This window comes from Ovis aries, chromosome 16 (assembly GCF_016772045.2).
Source record: "Ovis aries strain OAR_USU_Benz2616 breed Rambouillet chromosome 16, ARS-UI_Ramb_v3.0, whole genome shotgun sequence".
NCBI classification, from domain to species: Eukaryota; Metazoa; Chordata; class Mammalia; order Artiodactyla; family Bovidae; genus Ovis; species Ovis aries.
Window position 1 is genome coordinate 4,585,490 of NC_056069.1, and position 18,533 is coordinate 4,604,022.

Consider the following 18,533-nt stretch of genomic DNA (forward strand, 5'->3'; position numbering starts at 1 on the left):
TACTGCTTTTAGTGCCATATAACTGTTGGGAGAACAGAGAGGGAAAGTGACTTGCCTAAGGGCACACAGCGCAAGTAGTCGAACGCGATTCCGACGAGAAGGAAGGGATGTTGAAGCTGGATGGATGACTGCCGGGTTGGGACAGGGGGTCAGGTGGGTGGCATTTCACATTTGCCCTGGAAGCCTTCGTAGTGTTAAAACTGTGAGCCTTTATATTTGTCTGGCAGTTTTCTTTTTAGTTGCTCATCAACTTCTGTAGTTGTCTGTCTCACATCCTACATGTCTCAGGTCCATGAGGCAGGGGAGCAGACTTGATAGGGAAGGGCACTATGGACCAAGCATAGACACGACCAGACATATGTGGACATCGGTGAGATCTCAGCTCAGTCAAAGGAAGCACTTTCTAACTGTGGAGGCTGTCTGGCAGTAGGGCAGGGGAAGAAGTGTCCTTCGCTGGAGCGGCACTGGCGTCAGGCCCGACTGGGGCTTGACGTGGATGTGGCAGACGCAACTGGAGCAGCAGACGGGTCTGGGAGAAATTGTCTTGGAACGTGCCTTTGACCCAGGGGTCTTATAGGACGTGCTCCCCAGTGCTCATCTGCTGAACGCATGGAGGGCTCTTCATAATCTCTCGCTTATATAATCCCCCTGCCAGTTCTGCATATTGGGAGGTTTTAGGCCCATTTTATAGATCAGGAAGCTGAGGCACAGAAAGATGAAGCAACCTGCCCCCTTCTGGGTCTGTACCTTCCCCCATGACCTCCCAGCCTCAGCACTTTCACACGCTTAGCAGCAGGTACTTCTGAGTAGCAGCCATTCTTGGGCGTCAGTCCCAGCGCACTCTCATCCCTTGCCTTTCATTCTCCTTTTTTCTGGGACCCGGGGCAGCCTCTCGTCTCATGCTGGACAGAGGGGAGAAAGTTCTTTGACGAGTAGGCCATTCGGGCACAGGGTGGGGTGAGAGAGTCGGGGCAGCACTGGCAGCTGGCAGAATGCCCACAGCCGTGAACACGCGTGTTCTGTTTACGTCCTCAACAGTACACGTTGTTTATGTCATGATTATGTCCCGCAGACACACGGTTTCTTTCCTTTTCCCCAAGGATGATGGATTTATGAGATGGGTGGGCACCTGTGTGCCCTGGGTCTCCAAGCCGGGTTTGCTTGGTAACTTTCCACCCCACAGGGGCAGCTCCTTACCCTCAGAAGACATTCCCTTCCCCTTAAGACTCTGGGCATTTCAAGGGCAGAACACGGAACAGTGGAATTTCCCTGTCTCTGGGGATGGTGTGGACCTTCATCCCTGCAGGACTCTGTTCCCAGGACTAGAGAATGCTCGGAATCACCACGTCCCACCTCCCATCTGACAGATCAGAACACTGAGGCCCAGAGCCTTACAAAGGGTCACAGAGAGATTGCAGATGGGGTCTTTGGCTGGAATCCCTAAGAGAGGCAGTAGAAAGAGCACTGGTTTTGGAGGCAGTCTTGTGTTCAAGTCTCAGTTCTATATCTAAGCTGTGTGACCCTGGGCAAGCCACTCCCCATCTCTGAACCTTGCTTTCCCATCTTTAGGATGGGGAGAATGATGGTGCCTCCCTCGTGGGATTTTGATGAGGAATAAATAGGAGACTCCATGAAAAGTCTGAGCCAATATAAGATGGGGACTCCATAAGGCAAGGAATCTGTGCTCCTGAAGCTGATGAAGCAGAGAGGAGCAATAGGACCCAGTAGTGCAGGATCACACTCTCAAGGCCCTGTGACGAGTCCAAAAGTACTCCCTGGCTGGCTAGGGGGGCGATTCCACATAAGAGCGGGCATGGCTTTGGATTCAGATCTGAGTCAAATCCTGACCTAGCTGTTTGCCTGCACCATGACCCTGGGCCAACCCCTCCCCATCTGGACCTATGTTCTCATCTGAGAAACAGAGTCATAGGGATGTAGAGAGGCCCCAGGGAGCCAGCAACTCTAGGATCATCAGCGCTGAGGATGTATGAAACGGAGATTCTTATCAGGACTCACGAGTGTGCACTTCCAACATTTGCCCTTTACCCCTTGGGTCAGAGGGCAGAAGGCCATGCAGAATCCTGCAGGCGTCCTCAGCCTACACTCACCGACTCTCCGGAGCCCTCAGGTATTTGAAGAAAGGCCAGCCTGACAGGTCTGGAGGGAGAAGAAAGAGAAACCTGGATCTTTGGAGAAAGGAGGAGAGTGGGAGGGGCGCCCTTGAGGCACTTCTCTGTGGGCCTCAGAGCCAAACATAGCAGGGAAGGACTCGACCTTAGCTGAGGACCAAGCTTTGTGCTGTTCCTTCCCGGTAGGGATAACGTCTGCCCTTTGCCCGAAGCACCCAGAGCGTCTTCTTCCTAGCCGTGGGCACCCAGCTGGCATGTGTTCTGACGCTGACTGCACCACTTCCTGGCCCTGTGGCCTGGGGCCGCTCTCCCAGCCTCTTTGAGCCTTCCTTCCTCAGCAGCAGTGGGTCTGGTAGCAGTCACCTCCTTCAGCGCTGTCAGGAGGATCACAGGACATCTGGTGGGCAGAGGACCAGTCCCGGGCTCTACATGGCCCCTGGGAGTTTCCCTCTCTGATCATGCCCATCTCCAATCCCCTCTTCTGACCTTGGGGCCATTAGGCACTGGGGCTCCACCCCCTGCTATAATCTGCTTTCTTTTTTTAGATGCTGCTGATTGTTCATCCCAAGTTCTGCCATCCCCTGACCTTTGAGTTGCTCAAAACAGGCTGATTGATGACAAGCAACACCACCCCTGCCCCCCCCCCAGCCCCCAAGACCAAGCCAGGCCTCACTCCACCTTTGTCTCTAATACATAGCCAATTTTTTTTTTCTTGCAGTTCAGGGGATAAGTGAGAAACCCTGGGGAGGAATGAGGCATACAACAAGAAGGATGAAACTTCCAGGGTCAGACAGGACCAGACTCAAAGACAGGCACTGCCCTCACAGTCTGGGTGGCCTCTGGCTGGGATGTCTGCCTCTCTGGGCCTCAGTTTCCTCTTGAGGAAGCCACCTGGCAGGGTGAGGCCATAAACGAATGGGCAGCATGGTTTGCCCTTGGTATACACTGGGGGTGCCGCAGGGGTAGGCTCCCACCCCTCAGGGCCAGCAAACGCTACCCAGCCCTGATGCTTCTGAAGAGCATTTCTTCAGCTCCAGGAGCCATAGCAGTGAAGTTCTAGGAGAGTTTCCAGCTGCATTTGATCCTGAAAAGTAGGGCCAGTGGATCTGCTGTTTCAAAGTTGGGACGGGGTCCCTGCAGGTTCCCGCCTAGGGCTGAGGCTAGGAGTGAACACTCAGGCTTCTGGGCCCCACCCAGGCTGGGGGAGTGGCTGCCCTCAGGGCGAAGAGAAGGAGCCTGCTGGCCAATCAGCTGGCTTATCAGCAGGCAGCTGCCAGAAGCTGCCTGGAGGAGAAGCAGGTGCCCAGGGCAGGACCGTGCCAGCCGTTGGAAGCAGTGTTTGAAACCTGGCCTGGTTTTCCCATTCCCGCCCTGCCAGGTCCTTCTGATAGGCAGGGAAGAGAGGAAAGGACGGTTTCTATGGGAAGACCCAGGACTTGAATCTCATTCTTCAGAGAGATGGATCCTCAGGGATTCCTTCCTTGCTTCCAACCCTTCAGAGGCCCCCAGTCTTCTTGAGGACCTTAACCTCCTCTGCTCAGCCTTTAAGACCCTTTGTGATAGAGCCCTTGACCCCCTCTCCACCCACCCCTCTGCCTTCTACACTCTGCTCCCTGCCCTTCCCCAAGGGCACTCAGCTTGTTCCCTCCTCCAGGCCTTTTTCTGTACTGTTCCCTCAGCCTGAAACACAGTTCCCCACCATTTGTCACCCCCCAGAGTGGCCCCCGTGGGAAGCTTGGCTCCAGCCCTCGGTGCTGGCCCCCTCATGAAGTCATGGTGTCTGCGTCCACCCCGCACTGGCCTCGGCTCTGTGTGAGTCGTCAGCGCGTGTGCGCCTGCAGCCAGCGCAGCCCCGGCCTGGAGCAGACGCTTTGTAAATGTCAGATGCAGGAGGAAGTGATGTCCCTGAGAAAGAATGAGGGTGCATCCCCCGACCATCCTCCACAGCAGGGGGCCCTGACCCTTCGTGCCGGCGCTTCTGAAGTTGGAGTTTCCCGGGCCCCTTTATCAAGAAGAGACCTCAACTGAGGGGCCCAGAAGAGGGTCAGAGCCAGCTTGGGAATCCCAGCTCTGTTGAACAGACTTGAGGGTGGGGGGTGGGGATGACCTCACCCCCTGGGAACTCAGTGCACTCAGCCCACTTGAGCCAAGAGGGCTGCCACTTAGACCTGGAAGGAGCAGCCTTTTCTCCCAACAGGCAGTGCTGCGTGACCTCCAGCCCCCTCCCAAGCCTCCCCGCAGCTGTCGACAGGAGTGTCAGGCCGCTGCACTGCACGGACCGACTCTGTTTGTAAAGAATAGGAGTGGGGAGGAGCCGGGTGGTGGTTCCCAGTGTGGGCTGGCCCCTTTCCACCCTGAGTGCTGCCGACCAGGCCTCGGACACAGAGAACAAAGTCCCATTAGGCTGGCGTCTGTCTCCTGGGTGCATGTCACTGCTCTTTTTGGCAGAGGTGAGGGAGGCGTGGTTGTTTTCTTTCTAACCCACTTTCAAACCCACCAATAGAAAAGGTGCTCTGTTGCCGAAGGAGACCGACATCCTTGCCCTGCTTTGGGTGACAGAAAGCCTGCCAATACCAGCCTTGCCTTTTCCTCTTTAGAGTGTGTGCACGTGTGTGTGCTCGCGTGCACACACACACACACACGTGCACCATGCTGTTTCCTCCCACTGTCACTTGAACCAGAGACTTCTTACCGAAAGTTCATAGTCTGAGGTCAGATGTGTGTGGGTTCGGGAAGCCCCACACATTATCCATCAAATTGTGTGAGTGGAGTGTGGCTGTGTTCCAAGGGAGAGAGGCCGGCACAGCTCTCATCACCCTTAGCAAGGCCCCGGCCGTCTTGGAGAGGGGCGGGGGTGGGGAAGGGCCCCTCCTGCCACTGCCCGACTCTGCTGCTGTGGTCTCCTCATCTGGAAAGTGAAGGCAGTACAGTCTCCCCCTGAAGGGTTGTAAGACTGTCAGCTCTACACACAAAGAGCCATGCGGGTGTGTACCCAGGGCTCAGTAAAAGGCTAGTTAAATCCTCTGGTGAGAGGGAGGGGGCAGGATAGACTGTCCTCAGGGTTGGCAATTCCGTTTCCCGGTGGAGTGGAATCTGCTGAAAATCTCAGCCAGAATGCCATCTGCTCAACGCCAGCACGCTGGAGGCCGTCAGCTCGGCATCCAGAGAAGCCAGAGCTGTGCTTCCTGCCATCCTCCCGGCGGTAAATGCCATCTCCTTGGACTCTTTTTAGATCAAAGGAAAGGCTGGGTTGGGGCGATGAGCGGCATCATTCAGAGGGTGGCACAGCGTGTGTTTGGGATGCTGCTGGGGTGGCTTAAAAATAGGCCTCTGTCCTTGGACATAGGGAAAGTGACCCTGGGATTTTCAAGAGGCCTTTCCTGGCCCAGGTTTCCAGCCCCCCAAGGGAGAAACGTTGTAGGATGTATTCTCCAGACCCACAGACAGCCATCTCAGACCCGGGAGTAAAGCTTTTCTCCGTAAAGTAACGACAAAAGGTCGCTAAAGGGAGGAAGCCCGGTTAACTGAACAGCTACTCCGTGCCACACGCCACGCCTGACTAGCTGGCCTCATCTGTCCTCACAGCAGCCGTGCGGGGTGGAGGTGACTCGCACCAGTCTTCTAGGTCTGGTTGGGGGCCCGGAGAAGCTAAGCATGCACCTCAAGATCATACAGCTGCAAAATGGCGAAAATCAGAATCTGAACCCTTGTCTGTCTGACTCTAGGCCTGTGCTCTTTTTAACTGCCTCTCAAATTAAGATTTAGGAGATAACAGTGTGGGAGAGATGGCATGAGGGGCTTGCCCAACCGTCGGACCCCGATGTTGCCCGTAAGGAAGGGAACGTCCGGTGTGCTGGGGCTCCCGCCGGGTGCCTTCTGTGCTTTCACCGCCCCTCCCTGCGGCCTGGGGGAGGGGCAGGTCTGTGTTCCCACACTATCAACGGGTGGTGACTTGCCCAAAGGCCCCTCAGGCCAGTGAGCAGCAAAGCAGGGGCTCAAACCCAGAGCCCACGAAGGCTGTTCTAAAGCACATGCGAGTAAACCGCAGAGCCACCCCTGAAGGGCCAGCTCAAGGAACAGCTCTGCTGTCCCCCTGCCTTCCAGAACAGCTAGCCCAAGGTTGGCAGTGCCAACACTTGTTTTTCCCAAACAGAGCCCCTTTCTCCTTAACTGCCACAGCCACTCATCCCCTACCCCCCCACATCTCTGCTCATAAAATCTTTGTTTTTTTTTTTTATTGGCCATACCCCATGGCGTGCAGAACTTCCCCCAAATGGGCATCGAAGCCGCGAGCCTTGCTGTGAAGTGCAGAGTCTCAATGACTAGACCGCCAGGGAAGACCTCTGCTCATACATTTTTGAGTTGGGGCATTGCTTCTATGACTAGATGCTGGAAAGCCCTGCCCCTCTGTTCTTGGCAGGCTGGAGCAGCCTTTGGTTAATTCTGAGGGGTGGGCCAGGACGGTGCCCTCCCTCCTACCCGTAGGAAGGGGCTGAGAGCAGAGATCTCCCCTTGGTTCCCACCGCAGAGAAGTCTCCCCCCCAACCCCCACCTTGTTCTCGGAGTCCCAGGACCCAGTTCCTGGCCAGAGAGCCAGGGGGCTCACCGGCCAGAGGCAGCACCCCCATGGGGCCAGCTGGGACTCGCCCTTGCTTGGGGGGAAAGGTCTGGTCGCTGGCGTGGGCTGGGCCCCTTCCTGGCAGAAGGTTTTCTCACCAGTGAGATGGGGGTCCGTCTGAATCTGGTCCCGGTGCCAGCAGCCGGGAAACTGCTCACAGACCCAGCCATTTGGGGGAACAGCTGACGTGATCCCAGGAGGGGAACAGTGGGGGGCTTCTTGGCTCTCCGTGGAATACTCTTCAGCCATGAAACAGCACAGTGAATGCTTGGGAGCCATGTGGGGAAAATGCTTTTTATGCAATGTTGAGTTAGAAAAGGCAGGAAGCAGAATTAACTGTGTTCTCTGACTGCAAGGAAATTAGAAAGGGTACTCAGTACTACTTCATGCTTAGTACTTCCACACTACAAATGGAGGAAAGTCAGGCAAGAGGAAAGAACACTCGGTTAGAGGTCAGACCGCGCTGGGTTCACATCTCAGTGCTGCTCCTTGGATCTGCAGGAAGTGTTTTCTCCTGGAAAATGCAGATGAGAATCCTGTAGGTGAAGATCTGTTGTGAGAATTAACTACAACCATGTTATCAAAGGCTTCCCTTGTAGCTCAGTTGGTAAAGAATTTTTCTGCAATGCAGGAGACCCAGATTCCATCCCTGGGTCAGGAAGATCCCCTGGAGAAGGAAAGAGCAACCCATTCCAGTGTTCTTGCCTGGAGAATCCCATGGACAGAGGAGCCTGGCAGGTTACAATCCATGGGGTCACAAGAGTCGGACATGACCTAGCAACTAAACCATCACCATGTTATCAAAAGGTTTCCCAGGTGGCTCAGTGGTGAAGAATCCACCAGCCAGTGTAGGAGGCGTGGGTCCAGTCCCTGGGTCTGAAAGATCCCCTGGAGAAAGAAATGGAAACCCACTCCAGTATTCTTGCCTGGAAAATCCCATGGTCAGAGGAGCCTGACAGGCTACCTTTCATGGGGTCACAAAGAGTAGGCTATGACTTAGCGACTAAACCACCGCCACCACCGTGATAGCAGCAACAGCCGGCTCCAGACATGGCGCATAGTGAGAGCTCAGCCGATGGTGCTTCTGGAATAAGGGCCAGTCAGGGACGACGCAAAATATATCATGAGTTCAGGTGAGAGTGTGGGGAGATGGGAATTTTCTCCTTCTCCCCAGACTTCCTCTAGTAAGGCTGTCGTGTGCACTGCTGTGACTTAAATAATAAAGTGCAGGCTTTCTGTTGACATCCCCGGACTGGGGTGTTCTCCGAGGCCCCCGGGGTCCACGCCGCAGTTTTCTGTTTCATGGGGAAGCTGCTTCTCCTAAGCTGACGCGGGTGTACAATCTAAAGATCGCTTCATGTTGTTCTTTTATTTTAAGCAGTGTCAGTTTGTGTAAATAACACATCCTCTTACAGACTTTTTCACTCTGGTTTTCTTTATCTCCCATCAGGACTCTGGCCTCAGAGGAGGAGGGAAAAATAGTGTTTATCCCTCATTCCCTGAAGGAAGCTGGATCTTACAATCAAAATTAAACAAATACATAAACTTCCCTGGTTTCTTGGCTGCCTCTTATCCCAACATATAGCTGGTTTAGCAGGAAACTTCCCCTTATAGTAACAAGACAGCATTTCTCCTGACTCCAGCATCCACTGAAATCGCCAGGCCACTCTGAAGGGACATCTACTCAGGGTCCCCAAGCCAGTTTCGTAAAGCAACTCTGATGAAGAGATAAGGTCAGAAAAACAGATAAAAATCATCAAATAAGGGCGGCCTGTGGTCTTTCGTGCTTTTGATCTGTGGTCCTGTTTAATGTTTCCTGGAGAGTCTGCCAGCCGCGGGGACCTTGGAGGGAGTCCGGTCTCTTGGACACTGGAGGACGCTGCCATCCACAGTCAGGTGGCTGGCACAAGGCCACAGCAGGCGTGGAGAATGCAGGCTCTACCGTCCTGGGCAGCTTCTCCTGACAGTTCACACCGGGCAGTATTTCTCCCAGCTGCTTCATTTTTGTCCTGCGGGTGTTGCTGTCCAGCGGGCCCTTGCTTTCATCCTTGTAGTCCTGCAGATGGCCCACAGCCTGACCCTGTGTGCACCCTCCTTGCCGCCTCAGGGACCTTCCCTAACAGACAGTGCTGGCCTGCTCTGCCAGAAGCCTGTGGCTCCCTCTGCCCATGCTGTGTACTCTGAGCCTCCCCAGCGGGCATTCAGGGCCTTCCTATTGGGTCCCCATGACATTGACCACACCCTCACCCCTCAGCCCTCACCCCTGCAAAGCAGTGGCTGCCTAACCTCAGATGCTCTCTGCTACACCTTCCATAGGACTAAACCTTTCTTCCAGGTCCAGCTTGCCCGACCTCTGTCCCTATTGCCTGGAGTGTTTCATCTCCTCCCTTGACCTGGCTCTGTGGGCATCACCCCCTGCCCCCCAGCCCCTGGCTAAATCTGGGATCTCCTCTGGGCCTCATAGCCCCCGAGTCCCAGTGCCTAATGTGGTCTCTATTGTTATTATTGGTCCCTAATGTTCATGTCTATCCACCTGTGTGTCTTCTCTTCCATGGAAAGACTCAGATCTCCACAAGGGCAGGATTGTATCCTCACCTCTGCTCCCTCAGTGCTTCACTTCAGCAGATATATCTTCAGAAAAGATGGACAGATGGGTGGATGATGGAAGGATGATGGACCGATGGATGAATGAGTGGATCGATGAATGCACTGATGGATAGATGAATGCATTGATGGATGGCTGGATAGATGGATAGGAAGATGAACGATGGATGTATGGAAGGATGGATGTAGATGGAAGATGATTGGATGGATGGATGGATGGATAGGTGGGTGGATGGATGCATGAATAATGGAGTGAGCATCTTGCCTGCTGCCCTCATACACCTGTCCAGTGCTTAGCAGACCCACCTAGGGGTACAAGGAATTAATAGGTGGCTTCTTGCTTCCCTCTCTCCATCAGGGATCTACAGCCCAGTCATTCTGTCTATCCTGTATTAATTCCTAAAGGGCAGAGAGAATATGGTAAAATAGCTCAAAAGGCTGATGGAGGTCACACAAATGTGGCTTCAGTCGCAGCTCTGCCTTTAGCTAAGCCTCCTGTGTGACTTTAGGCAAATAACTCAACCTCTCTGAAACTCCATGTCTTCATCTGCATAATGAGGTTAATGGTCATCCTTAACTCAAAGGGTTATTATAAAGATTAAATGAGGAAATGCATGGTAAGTAGCCAGGCCAAAGCTGGTATTCCATACAAGGTAATTGAATGCATGGTAACTGTCAGTCAGAACAGTTTTGTTTGCAAGTATCAAAAACCTAGCTCAACCTGGCCTATAAGCAAAAGAAGGCTCCCCTACCTGAAAAGTTTACAGTGATCTGATTGGCCAGGCTTGAGGCACACCCCAGTTTCTGAGTTGGGATGAGATCAACCCACTAGTTGGAGAGAAGCTAGATCTCTCCTCCCTCTGGAGGAGGAGGGAGGGGCAGCACGTGCCCACAGGGCTGCCCTGCATGGGAGCTGCAGAAACCTGGACCTCTTTCACAATAGCCCAGGGCCTGTGGGAGGTGGTGCGTGGCCAGCACCCCCCCCATCCCCGCCCAGGGCTCTCCTTACCCTCCTTGGGTGGGAGTGACCGCTGATATTCTGCCTCCCTGTGTCAGAGGTAGTTGGCCAGAAGAACCCACAAGGAAGGGGTTCCTGCCCAGGCCCTTAGTGACCTTGAGATTGGGCGGGTTCCTTCTCCCTCTGTGGACCCATTTTTTTCATCTGCAAAATGGACTTATTCAAGGAGATGCTCTCCAAAGTCTGCTCTAACTATAATAAAGCCAGCAGCTGGCATTTATCAAGTACCTGATGTGTGCCAGGCCTTTGCTGGGCACTGGAATCACAGATGATATAGACAAGCCCCTGCTTTCCAGGGTCTACACCTGGTATCGCCCAGCCTTTCCTAGCCACTTCCAGTATCCATCATAGAACCAAGACGCCTTTTTAAAATTTTTGTATACTTTTAAAATATAGTTTAAGCTGTATTTATTGTATACAGCTTAAACATCCAAAGCAAATACGGTCATTCCTCAGTATCCTGGGGGCAGGAGGATTAATTCCAGGACCCCCCACAGATACCCCAACTCTGATGCCCAAGTCACTTATATAAAATGGTGTAGTATTTGCATATAACCTACAAGCATCCTTCCTTATACTTTAAATCATCTCTAGATTACTTATAATACCTAATACAATGTAAATGCTATGTAAATAGTTGTAAATACAATGCAAATACTATGTAAGTAGTTTCCAATTCACAGCAAATTCAAGTTTTGGTTTTTGGAATTTTCTGGAATCTGTTTCCCCTGAATATTTTCAATCCGTGGTTGGTTGAATTCAGTGACACAGAGCCGGAAAACACAGAGGGCCTACTGTGTGTTGAATGTTCTTTATTTCTCTCATGAAAAACTAAAACCTCCAAATCTCTACTACCTTCAAAACATACCCAGAATCAGACCCCTTCTCACCACATTTACTCACAGCTCCCCGCCCCAAATTTGAGGCACCATCGTCTCTACCCTGGAGGAATCCCACAGCCTTGTCCTAGCCCCTGGCTTCCTTGCCCAGACCCCACCCCGCCCCCCACCAACAGTCTGCTCTCCACCCTGTGGCCTGAACTTTCCTACCATTTCTTTGCTCTGCGGCTGCTGCTAAGTCGCTTCAGTCGTGTCCGACCCTGTGCAACCCCATAGATGGCAGCCCACCAGGCTCCCCCGTCCCTGGGATTCTCCAGGCAAGAACACTGGCGTGGGTTGCCATTTCCTTCTCCAGTGCATGAAAGTGAAAAGTGAAAGTGAAGTTGCTCAGTCGTGTCCGACTCCTAGCAACCCGATGGACTGCAGCCCACCAGGCTCCTCTGTCCATGGGATTTTCCAGGCAAGAGCACTGGAGTGGGCTGCCATTGCTCTAAATCTCCAATAATGTCCCATCTCACTCAGTGAAATGGTGAAAGAAGAAACAGACCACAACCAGAGGAGCTCTTTCCCACCCCACCCCCCACTCCCCACCATTCCAGCTCTGCTGGAATTTCCTGCTCTGGTCATTCCCTTCCACACCGAACCCAGGGACACGATTCCGCCCACACGGGCACATTCCCGCCTCAGGCCCTTGCACTTGGTGCTACTCCTGCCTGGAATGCTCTTCCCCCAATACTTTTAGCTTCAGGTCTGCTCAAAGTGACTCATCAGAAGGACTTCCGCAGCGATCCAGTGGTTAAAACTCCACTCTTCCATTGCAGGCGTGCAGGTCCCATCCCAGATCAGGAAACTAGGGTCCCAGATGCTGAAGGTATGACCAAAAGAGTAGGAGAAAAGTCGCTCGTCAGAGAGGCCCTCCCTGGAAACTCCTGTCTGGCATAACACTCCTGTCTGCCCCCTCCTCTGACTGCATCCCACCGGGTATGTTTTGTTTATTGTCTTGCTTTGCCCACTGGAATGACAGCGCCATCCAAGTGGGAACCTTATCAGTCTTGGTGATAGCTGTTTTTCCAGTGCCTAACATGGCACCTGGCACTTTCTGGGTGCTCGCTAAACGTCTGTTGAGTGGATGAATGACTGAAGTCCCGAGGGTTATTTTTTCCTATTTCCTCTTGGCTTTCCTGCTTGTTATTTGTCTTCCGTGGGTCAGTGGCTTGTGTCTGGAGCAGGGCCTCCAGCAGGAACCCCTGCCTCGGTGACCGGGGCCTCCATCCCCTCAGGCCTGGGGAGCCCGCATTCTCATTGCCTGCCCCTCTTCGTTTCCTCCTGTCCTCACTCCCCAGAACCTCAGTGTTAATGGAACCCCACGATGCCCCCAGAGCACAGTGAACCCCAGGGCTGGTGTGGGAAGCCCTGCAGTGGGCTTTCATTCTCCGTGGTCGTCATTCTACAGACTGTTGTGTGCCAGGGGCTGCCTGTGCGTTGTGAGCCTTTGCCTTGAAAATTGTCCTCAGCTGCTGTTGTGAGCAAGCACCAGAGACTTGTGCGGTAATCACCCACCTGGCTACCTCCCAGGCTACTGGAGCCTCCTAGGAGCTGCCCCCTTGATGGAGGAGGAAAGCTGGGAAGGACCAGGCCAGGTCACCCTGGTTTGTGGCCAGCAACCAGATGCTTTGTAAAGAGACTGTCCCAAGTTTCTCCAGGGTCTTCAGGGCACAATCCCCATAGAAATGAATTATGAAAGATGTATGTTCTAGAAAAGCCAGCCTTGCTTATAAAGAATGCCTTCGTCTTCTGTGGGTAAAGGGGAGGAGAAGTCAGAATTCTGGCTCGGGTGGCCTTTGGAACTCAGTATTACACTCGTGTTATTGGTTGCGTATTAAACACATGGTCTGTGCCAGGCAGTCTTCTAGGAACTCACCCACATGATCTTTTAGCAGCTGTGTGAGTTACGCTGATGTTCCCATTTTACGGGCAAGGAAACAGGCTAGAGAAGTGATTGGGTCTGCTGTGTGGCGCACAACCAGGAAGTGCCAGAGAACTGAGATTCCAGGCTGTACTGGGGATCCCAGGAGGGCCCCCAAATTGCCTTTTTAATAAAAATTGCACAGAGGAAAGCAGCCAGACACCTTCCACTACTCCTCAAGAATCCAAGGCTGCTGTGGCCTTTAGAGGGACTTTGCAGTCCAGAAGTGGCTTTTGGAGGAAGCCTCTAGAAGCGGCTTCCCTAGTGGCTCAGCTGGTAAAGAATCCACCTGCAATATGGGAGACCTGGGTTCAATCCATGGGTTGGGAAAATTCCCTGGAGAAGGGAACAGTTACCCACTCCATATTCTGGCCTGGAGAATTCCATGGACTGTATAGTCCATGGGGTCCCAAAGAGTCGGGCACGACTGAGCAACTTTCACACACTTTCTAGATGTGGAGGATTTTGATGGGGACAGAAAAGTCAGTTGGCCCCACGCTGGCAGTGGTGACAAGCTCACTGGTTTGGCCCGTCTGCGAGTGAAACGACTCTGAACAGTGCTTCACTGGACGGGCACACACCAACCCTTGCTCTTCACTCATCTGTGAAGGGGGCAGAGTGAGTTTGCTGTAGCGGTCCTGGGCAGTTTGCAGTGACTTGAGATTACAGGTCAAATTAAGATGGAATTTTAAAACGACATGATTAAAGACAAATTGGGGCCACAATGTCGCCAGGGGGCCTGACCCTCCTATTTGTCTCTTCCCGCAGAGTCCAGCCCGCCGGCGCGCCTCCTGGCCACCCGGCCTTGCTGCGGCCCCGGCCCGGAGCGGCGCCCGGTGCTGGGCGAAGCGCCGCGCTTCCACGCGCAGGCCAAGGGCAAGAACGTGCGGCTAGACGGCCACTCGCGCCGAGCCACGCGGCGCAACAGTTTCTGCAACGGGGTCACGTTCACGCAGCGGCCCATCCGGCTGTACGAGCAGGTGCGGCTGCGCCTGGTGGCCGTGCGCCCGGGCTGGAGCGGGGCGCTGCGCTTCGGCTTCACAGCCCACGACCCGTCGCTCATGAGTGCCCAGGACATCCCCAAGTACGCCTGTCCTGACCTGGTCACGCGGCCCGGCTACTGGGCCAAGGCGCTGCCAGAGAACCTGGCGCTGCGCGACACGGTGCTGGCCTACTGGGCGGACCGCCACGGCCGCGTCTTCTACAGCGTCAACGACGGCGAGCCCGTGCTCTTCCACTGCGGCGTGGCGGTGGGCGGCCCGCTCTGGGCGCTCATCGACGTCTACGGCATCACGGACGAGGTGCAGCTCCTCGGTAGGCGGTGGTCCCCACTGGAAGGGAGATGGGGCGGCCCCGCCGGGACCAGGTAGTGGGCCCTGGTGCGCATGAGGGTGTGTTTCTTTAACATTCACGAATACCCAGGGCTCCCTTTGCCAGGCGTCTTCTAAGCAGTTTACACATTTCCATTCGTTTATCTTTGGCAACAACCCACCATCCCCGTTTTGCCGATGAGAAGACTGAGGCCCGGAGTGATTAAACTATTTGCCTTGCAAAACCTGGGTGGGAGTCCACACGGGTGTGGCCCAGAGCCCACGCCCGGTCCAGGCCCCTTCACTTGCTCCTTCACCGGGCGGTGTGCTCACTCACGCTCATTCTTTCGTCCGTTCCCGTGTGTGTCCCTTCACTCCCTTGGTCACTTGCTCATTCATTCATTCATGCAAGCATTTATTCTTTTGCTCACTCATTCACATACCTGTTTATGCATTTGCTCATTCATTCACTCAGAATCCACTTCCTCACTCAGCAGTCAAACCCATGACCTAATCTTCCAGCCCCTACGCTGCCCAGGCAGTGGACAGTAAGTATCATATCAAGGTCCGTGGTTAAGGGGGTCAGGGCCCACTGGGGATGCTCAGGCAGGTAAGTGTGGCCCCGGCTCCAACAGAGGAGGAGTGACTAATGCTGAAGTCCTGGTGGTGAGAACTCACGGGATACAAGTCTGTTGCTCTTAAGACCCTATTTCTCTCTCTTTTTATTTTATTTTTTTGGGGGGGTCCAGGGTCTCTCTCTCTTTTTAAAGGTTTTTTAAAAATGGAGGTACAATTCCCGTATCACAAAAGTAAAGTGTCCAGTTTCGTGGCATTCGTCATACAGGTTTGGCAACCATCACCTCTGTTTAGTTCCAAAACATTTTCATCACTGCAAAGAGAAATCCATACCCATTAAGCTGCCACTCCCATCCTCCCCCCAGCTCTTGGCCTGCTCTCTCTTAGTGACATTAGCTCTTGAACTCAGGTTGCACGTGAGCAGCCCAGCCTCCACTTCTGGGGGAGAAAAAGGAGAGCAGGTTTCTCAGGGGACACAGCCTTATATGTATTTATCTGCAATGAAAGCACAGATCTAAAGTTTGAATTTTGATGGAGTTATACAATGGCACACCACTCCAGTACTCCTGCCTGGAAAATCTCATGGACGGAGGAGCCTGGTAGGCTGCAGTCCATGGGGTCGCTGTGTCGGACACAACTGAGCAACTTCACTTTCACTTTTCACTTTCATGCATTGAAGAAGGAAATGGCAACCCACTCCAGTGTTCTTGCCTGGAGAATCCCAGGGACGGGGGAGCCTGGTGGGCTGCATAGTCCAGTCTGTGGGGTCGCATAGAGTTGGACACGACTGAAGCGACTTAACAGCAGCAGCAGCAGCATGCACAGTACGCCATAAGCCAGGTTGCTGCCTGCCCCTTTAAGGCAGCCCCCTCCCCACCGGGGCAGCCACTGTTCCCACGTTTCACCATAGACTGTTGCACCGCTACTTGAGCGTCACATAAATGGAACCTTGCAGTGTATGCATTTGTGTCTGGCCCCTTAATCTCAGCACAAGGTCTTTGAGACTCATCCATGTTGTTACTGTATCAGAAATGTGTTCCTTTTTCGTTGCCCAGGAGTATGCCTTGATTTGGATGGAGTACAGTTTGTGTATCTGAATATCTGGGCAGTTTCTGGTCTTTCAGCCCTGCATCCTGAGGGAAAACCCTGGCCCTGGGCTCCTCGCTGCCCCCGGCACTGCCCACACCACCACTGGGCAGGGAGGGGAGATGCATGCGTTCGGGCCCCCAACTTCCCAGAAGAAGAAAGGCAGCAGAACCGAGCAGCTAGGAGGAGAGGGGTGGGGGTCACATGGATCTCTGCTGCACACCTGGCTCTCCACTTGCCAGCTGTGTGGCCTTGGCTAGGTGACCAAACCTCTCTGTGCCTCAGTCTCTTCATCTGTAAAATGAGTTCATGATAGTACCTACCTCATGGGAGTGTTGGCAGGGTGTATGAGATGGGGTATGAAAGGGATGCCGCATGAAGCCGGGCACATGGAAGGCGCTCAAAAAATAATAGCTAAGAAATGAGAATCCCTGCCCGTCTGCACAGGCGCTGAGGCATATGTCTGAAATCCAGGCTTAGGCAGACCAAAGTATAAGTAGCTACCCATCGTCCAAGCTGGGGCTTACTCGGGCATTTTAACCGAGTTCCCCCATGCTCTTTTCCATGGAAGGTTCTGGTATTTTACCTGCAGGAAATGCAGGTTTCTAAAAACCTCCTCTAGATCCCCTGTCTAGACCCCACTCTAGACCACTCTTTTTTGAAGCTCTTTATTCCTATGGAGCGGGGAGACAATCGGGCCTCATTCACCTGCTCCTTCAGACAGCCCAAGTCTTGGTACCAGCTGAGAAATCACAGCCACACCATAATCAGCACAAGTGGATTAGGATTTAAAAAAAAAAAAAATTGGAAGCAGCCTCTCCTGATGACTTAATGAACTGAACAGACCTGTGAGGAGTCATGGACCCTCTCCTCCCTGCCTTTACTGAGCCTCTCCAGCACCCCACGCCCTTGGGAGGAAAGGAGAGGGCCCGTGGAGCACCAGCGTCAGGGGGCAGACGGGAGCCTCCGTTTTCTAATCTGCCAGTGGTGCCCACAATGGGTGGCTGACGCGGGGCACCCAGCACTGGTGTTGTGGGACAATGTTCACAATGACATGCGGGAGGGAAGATGAGATCGGAAAGAATGCCATCCACGGGGGAAGGGAGCATAGGTGAATCTCACTTCCTTCTTTATACCTCTCTGAGTTATCTTTTTAATATATATGGAAAGGGCTGATATTGCTTTTACAAGCAGAAAGGGCAATAAAGTTATTTTCCTTTCTGAAGGTTATATGAGATAATGGAGAACTTACTGACATGTGATTGAGGCACAATAAATGTTTCCTTCCCAGGGAGAGAGCAAATTGACATTGGTTATATCAGGGTGAAGGGGTTACGGGTGTTTTTATTTTCTTTTTTTTTTTTCCTCTCCCAAGTTATCAACAATGATTTATAATCAGAAAAAAAAAGTTGTAATAAAAATAAGGAGGCAAAGTAGTCAAGATTCTGTATGGTTTGAGTCCGGGCAGTAGGTACTCAACTGTTGCCAGCACAGCGCAAGAACCACAGAAATCCCACCGTAAGTGGGGTCCCTCCCTCCCAATTCCTGGAAGAACTGGGCTTCTGAAGGTGGTGTCCACTGTACCACCTCGATAAATAAGAGGAGGCTCTGGCCTCCTTTTTCTCATGAGGAACAAGAAGGTTAACACAGTTCCTTTAGAGTCTTAGCCGTGAGACTCCAGAATAGGGACCCCTCATCCCCGGCTCAGGCGGCGCTCGCAGCGAAGGATCTGCCTGCAGAGCGGGAGACACAGGTCCAAACCCCAGGTCCAGAGATCCCCTGGTGAGGGAAGTGGCAGCCCACTCCAGTCCTCTTGCAGGGACAATCCCATAGACGAGGGAGCCTGGCGGGCTACAGTCTGCGGGGTCACAGAGTCAGACATGACTCAAGTGCAGCAACGTCCATCAGTCCCTCCCTCACCTCTCTCGGGTCCCACTGGATACAGCCTCAACACCAGCAAGCTACAGCAGCCTCTGGGTAAGGCTGTCAGGTTTAGGATGCCCAGTTACACTTGAATTTCAGAAAAACGATGAATAATTTCCTTAAGTATATCCCATGCAATTTTGGGGGCATACTTAGAATTTGGTTTTTTAATTTTTATTTTGTATTGGAATATAGTTCATTTACAACACATGTACAGCAAAGTGATTCAGTTATACATATATCCATCCTTTTTCAGATTCTTTCCCCATATAGTTTATTACAGAAAACTCGGTAGAGAAGAATGTGTTGTTTATCTGAAATTCAAATGTAACTTTGCTTCCTATACTTTATCTGGCAGCCCTCACCTGGGAAGTGTCCTTCTCATCTGATGGAATGGGGGTGCCCTATATTCACCCTGGATCTTGAGCCAAAATTAAGTCTCAGAAATAAAAAGGGATTCGTAG

At 52.9% G+C, this 18,533-nt stretch overlaps 1 protein-coding gene across 2 annotated transcripts in view; it reads left to right on the top strand.

Annotated features, from left to right (window-relative positions):
- NEURL1B (neuralized E3 ubiquitin protein ligase 1B) overlaps window positions 1–18,533 on the top strand; it is a 44,770-nt gene that overhangs the window by 7,846 nt on the left and 18,391 nt on the right. For both annotated transcript variants that reach the window (XM_015101239.4, XM_027979991.3), the window contains exon 2: window positions 13,943–14,488. In XM_015101239.4, the coding sequence (XP_014956725.2) occupies window positions 13,943–14,488 (546 nt within the window). The remainder of the gene's footprint in view (window positions 1–13,942; window positions 14,489–18,533) is intronic.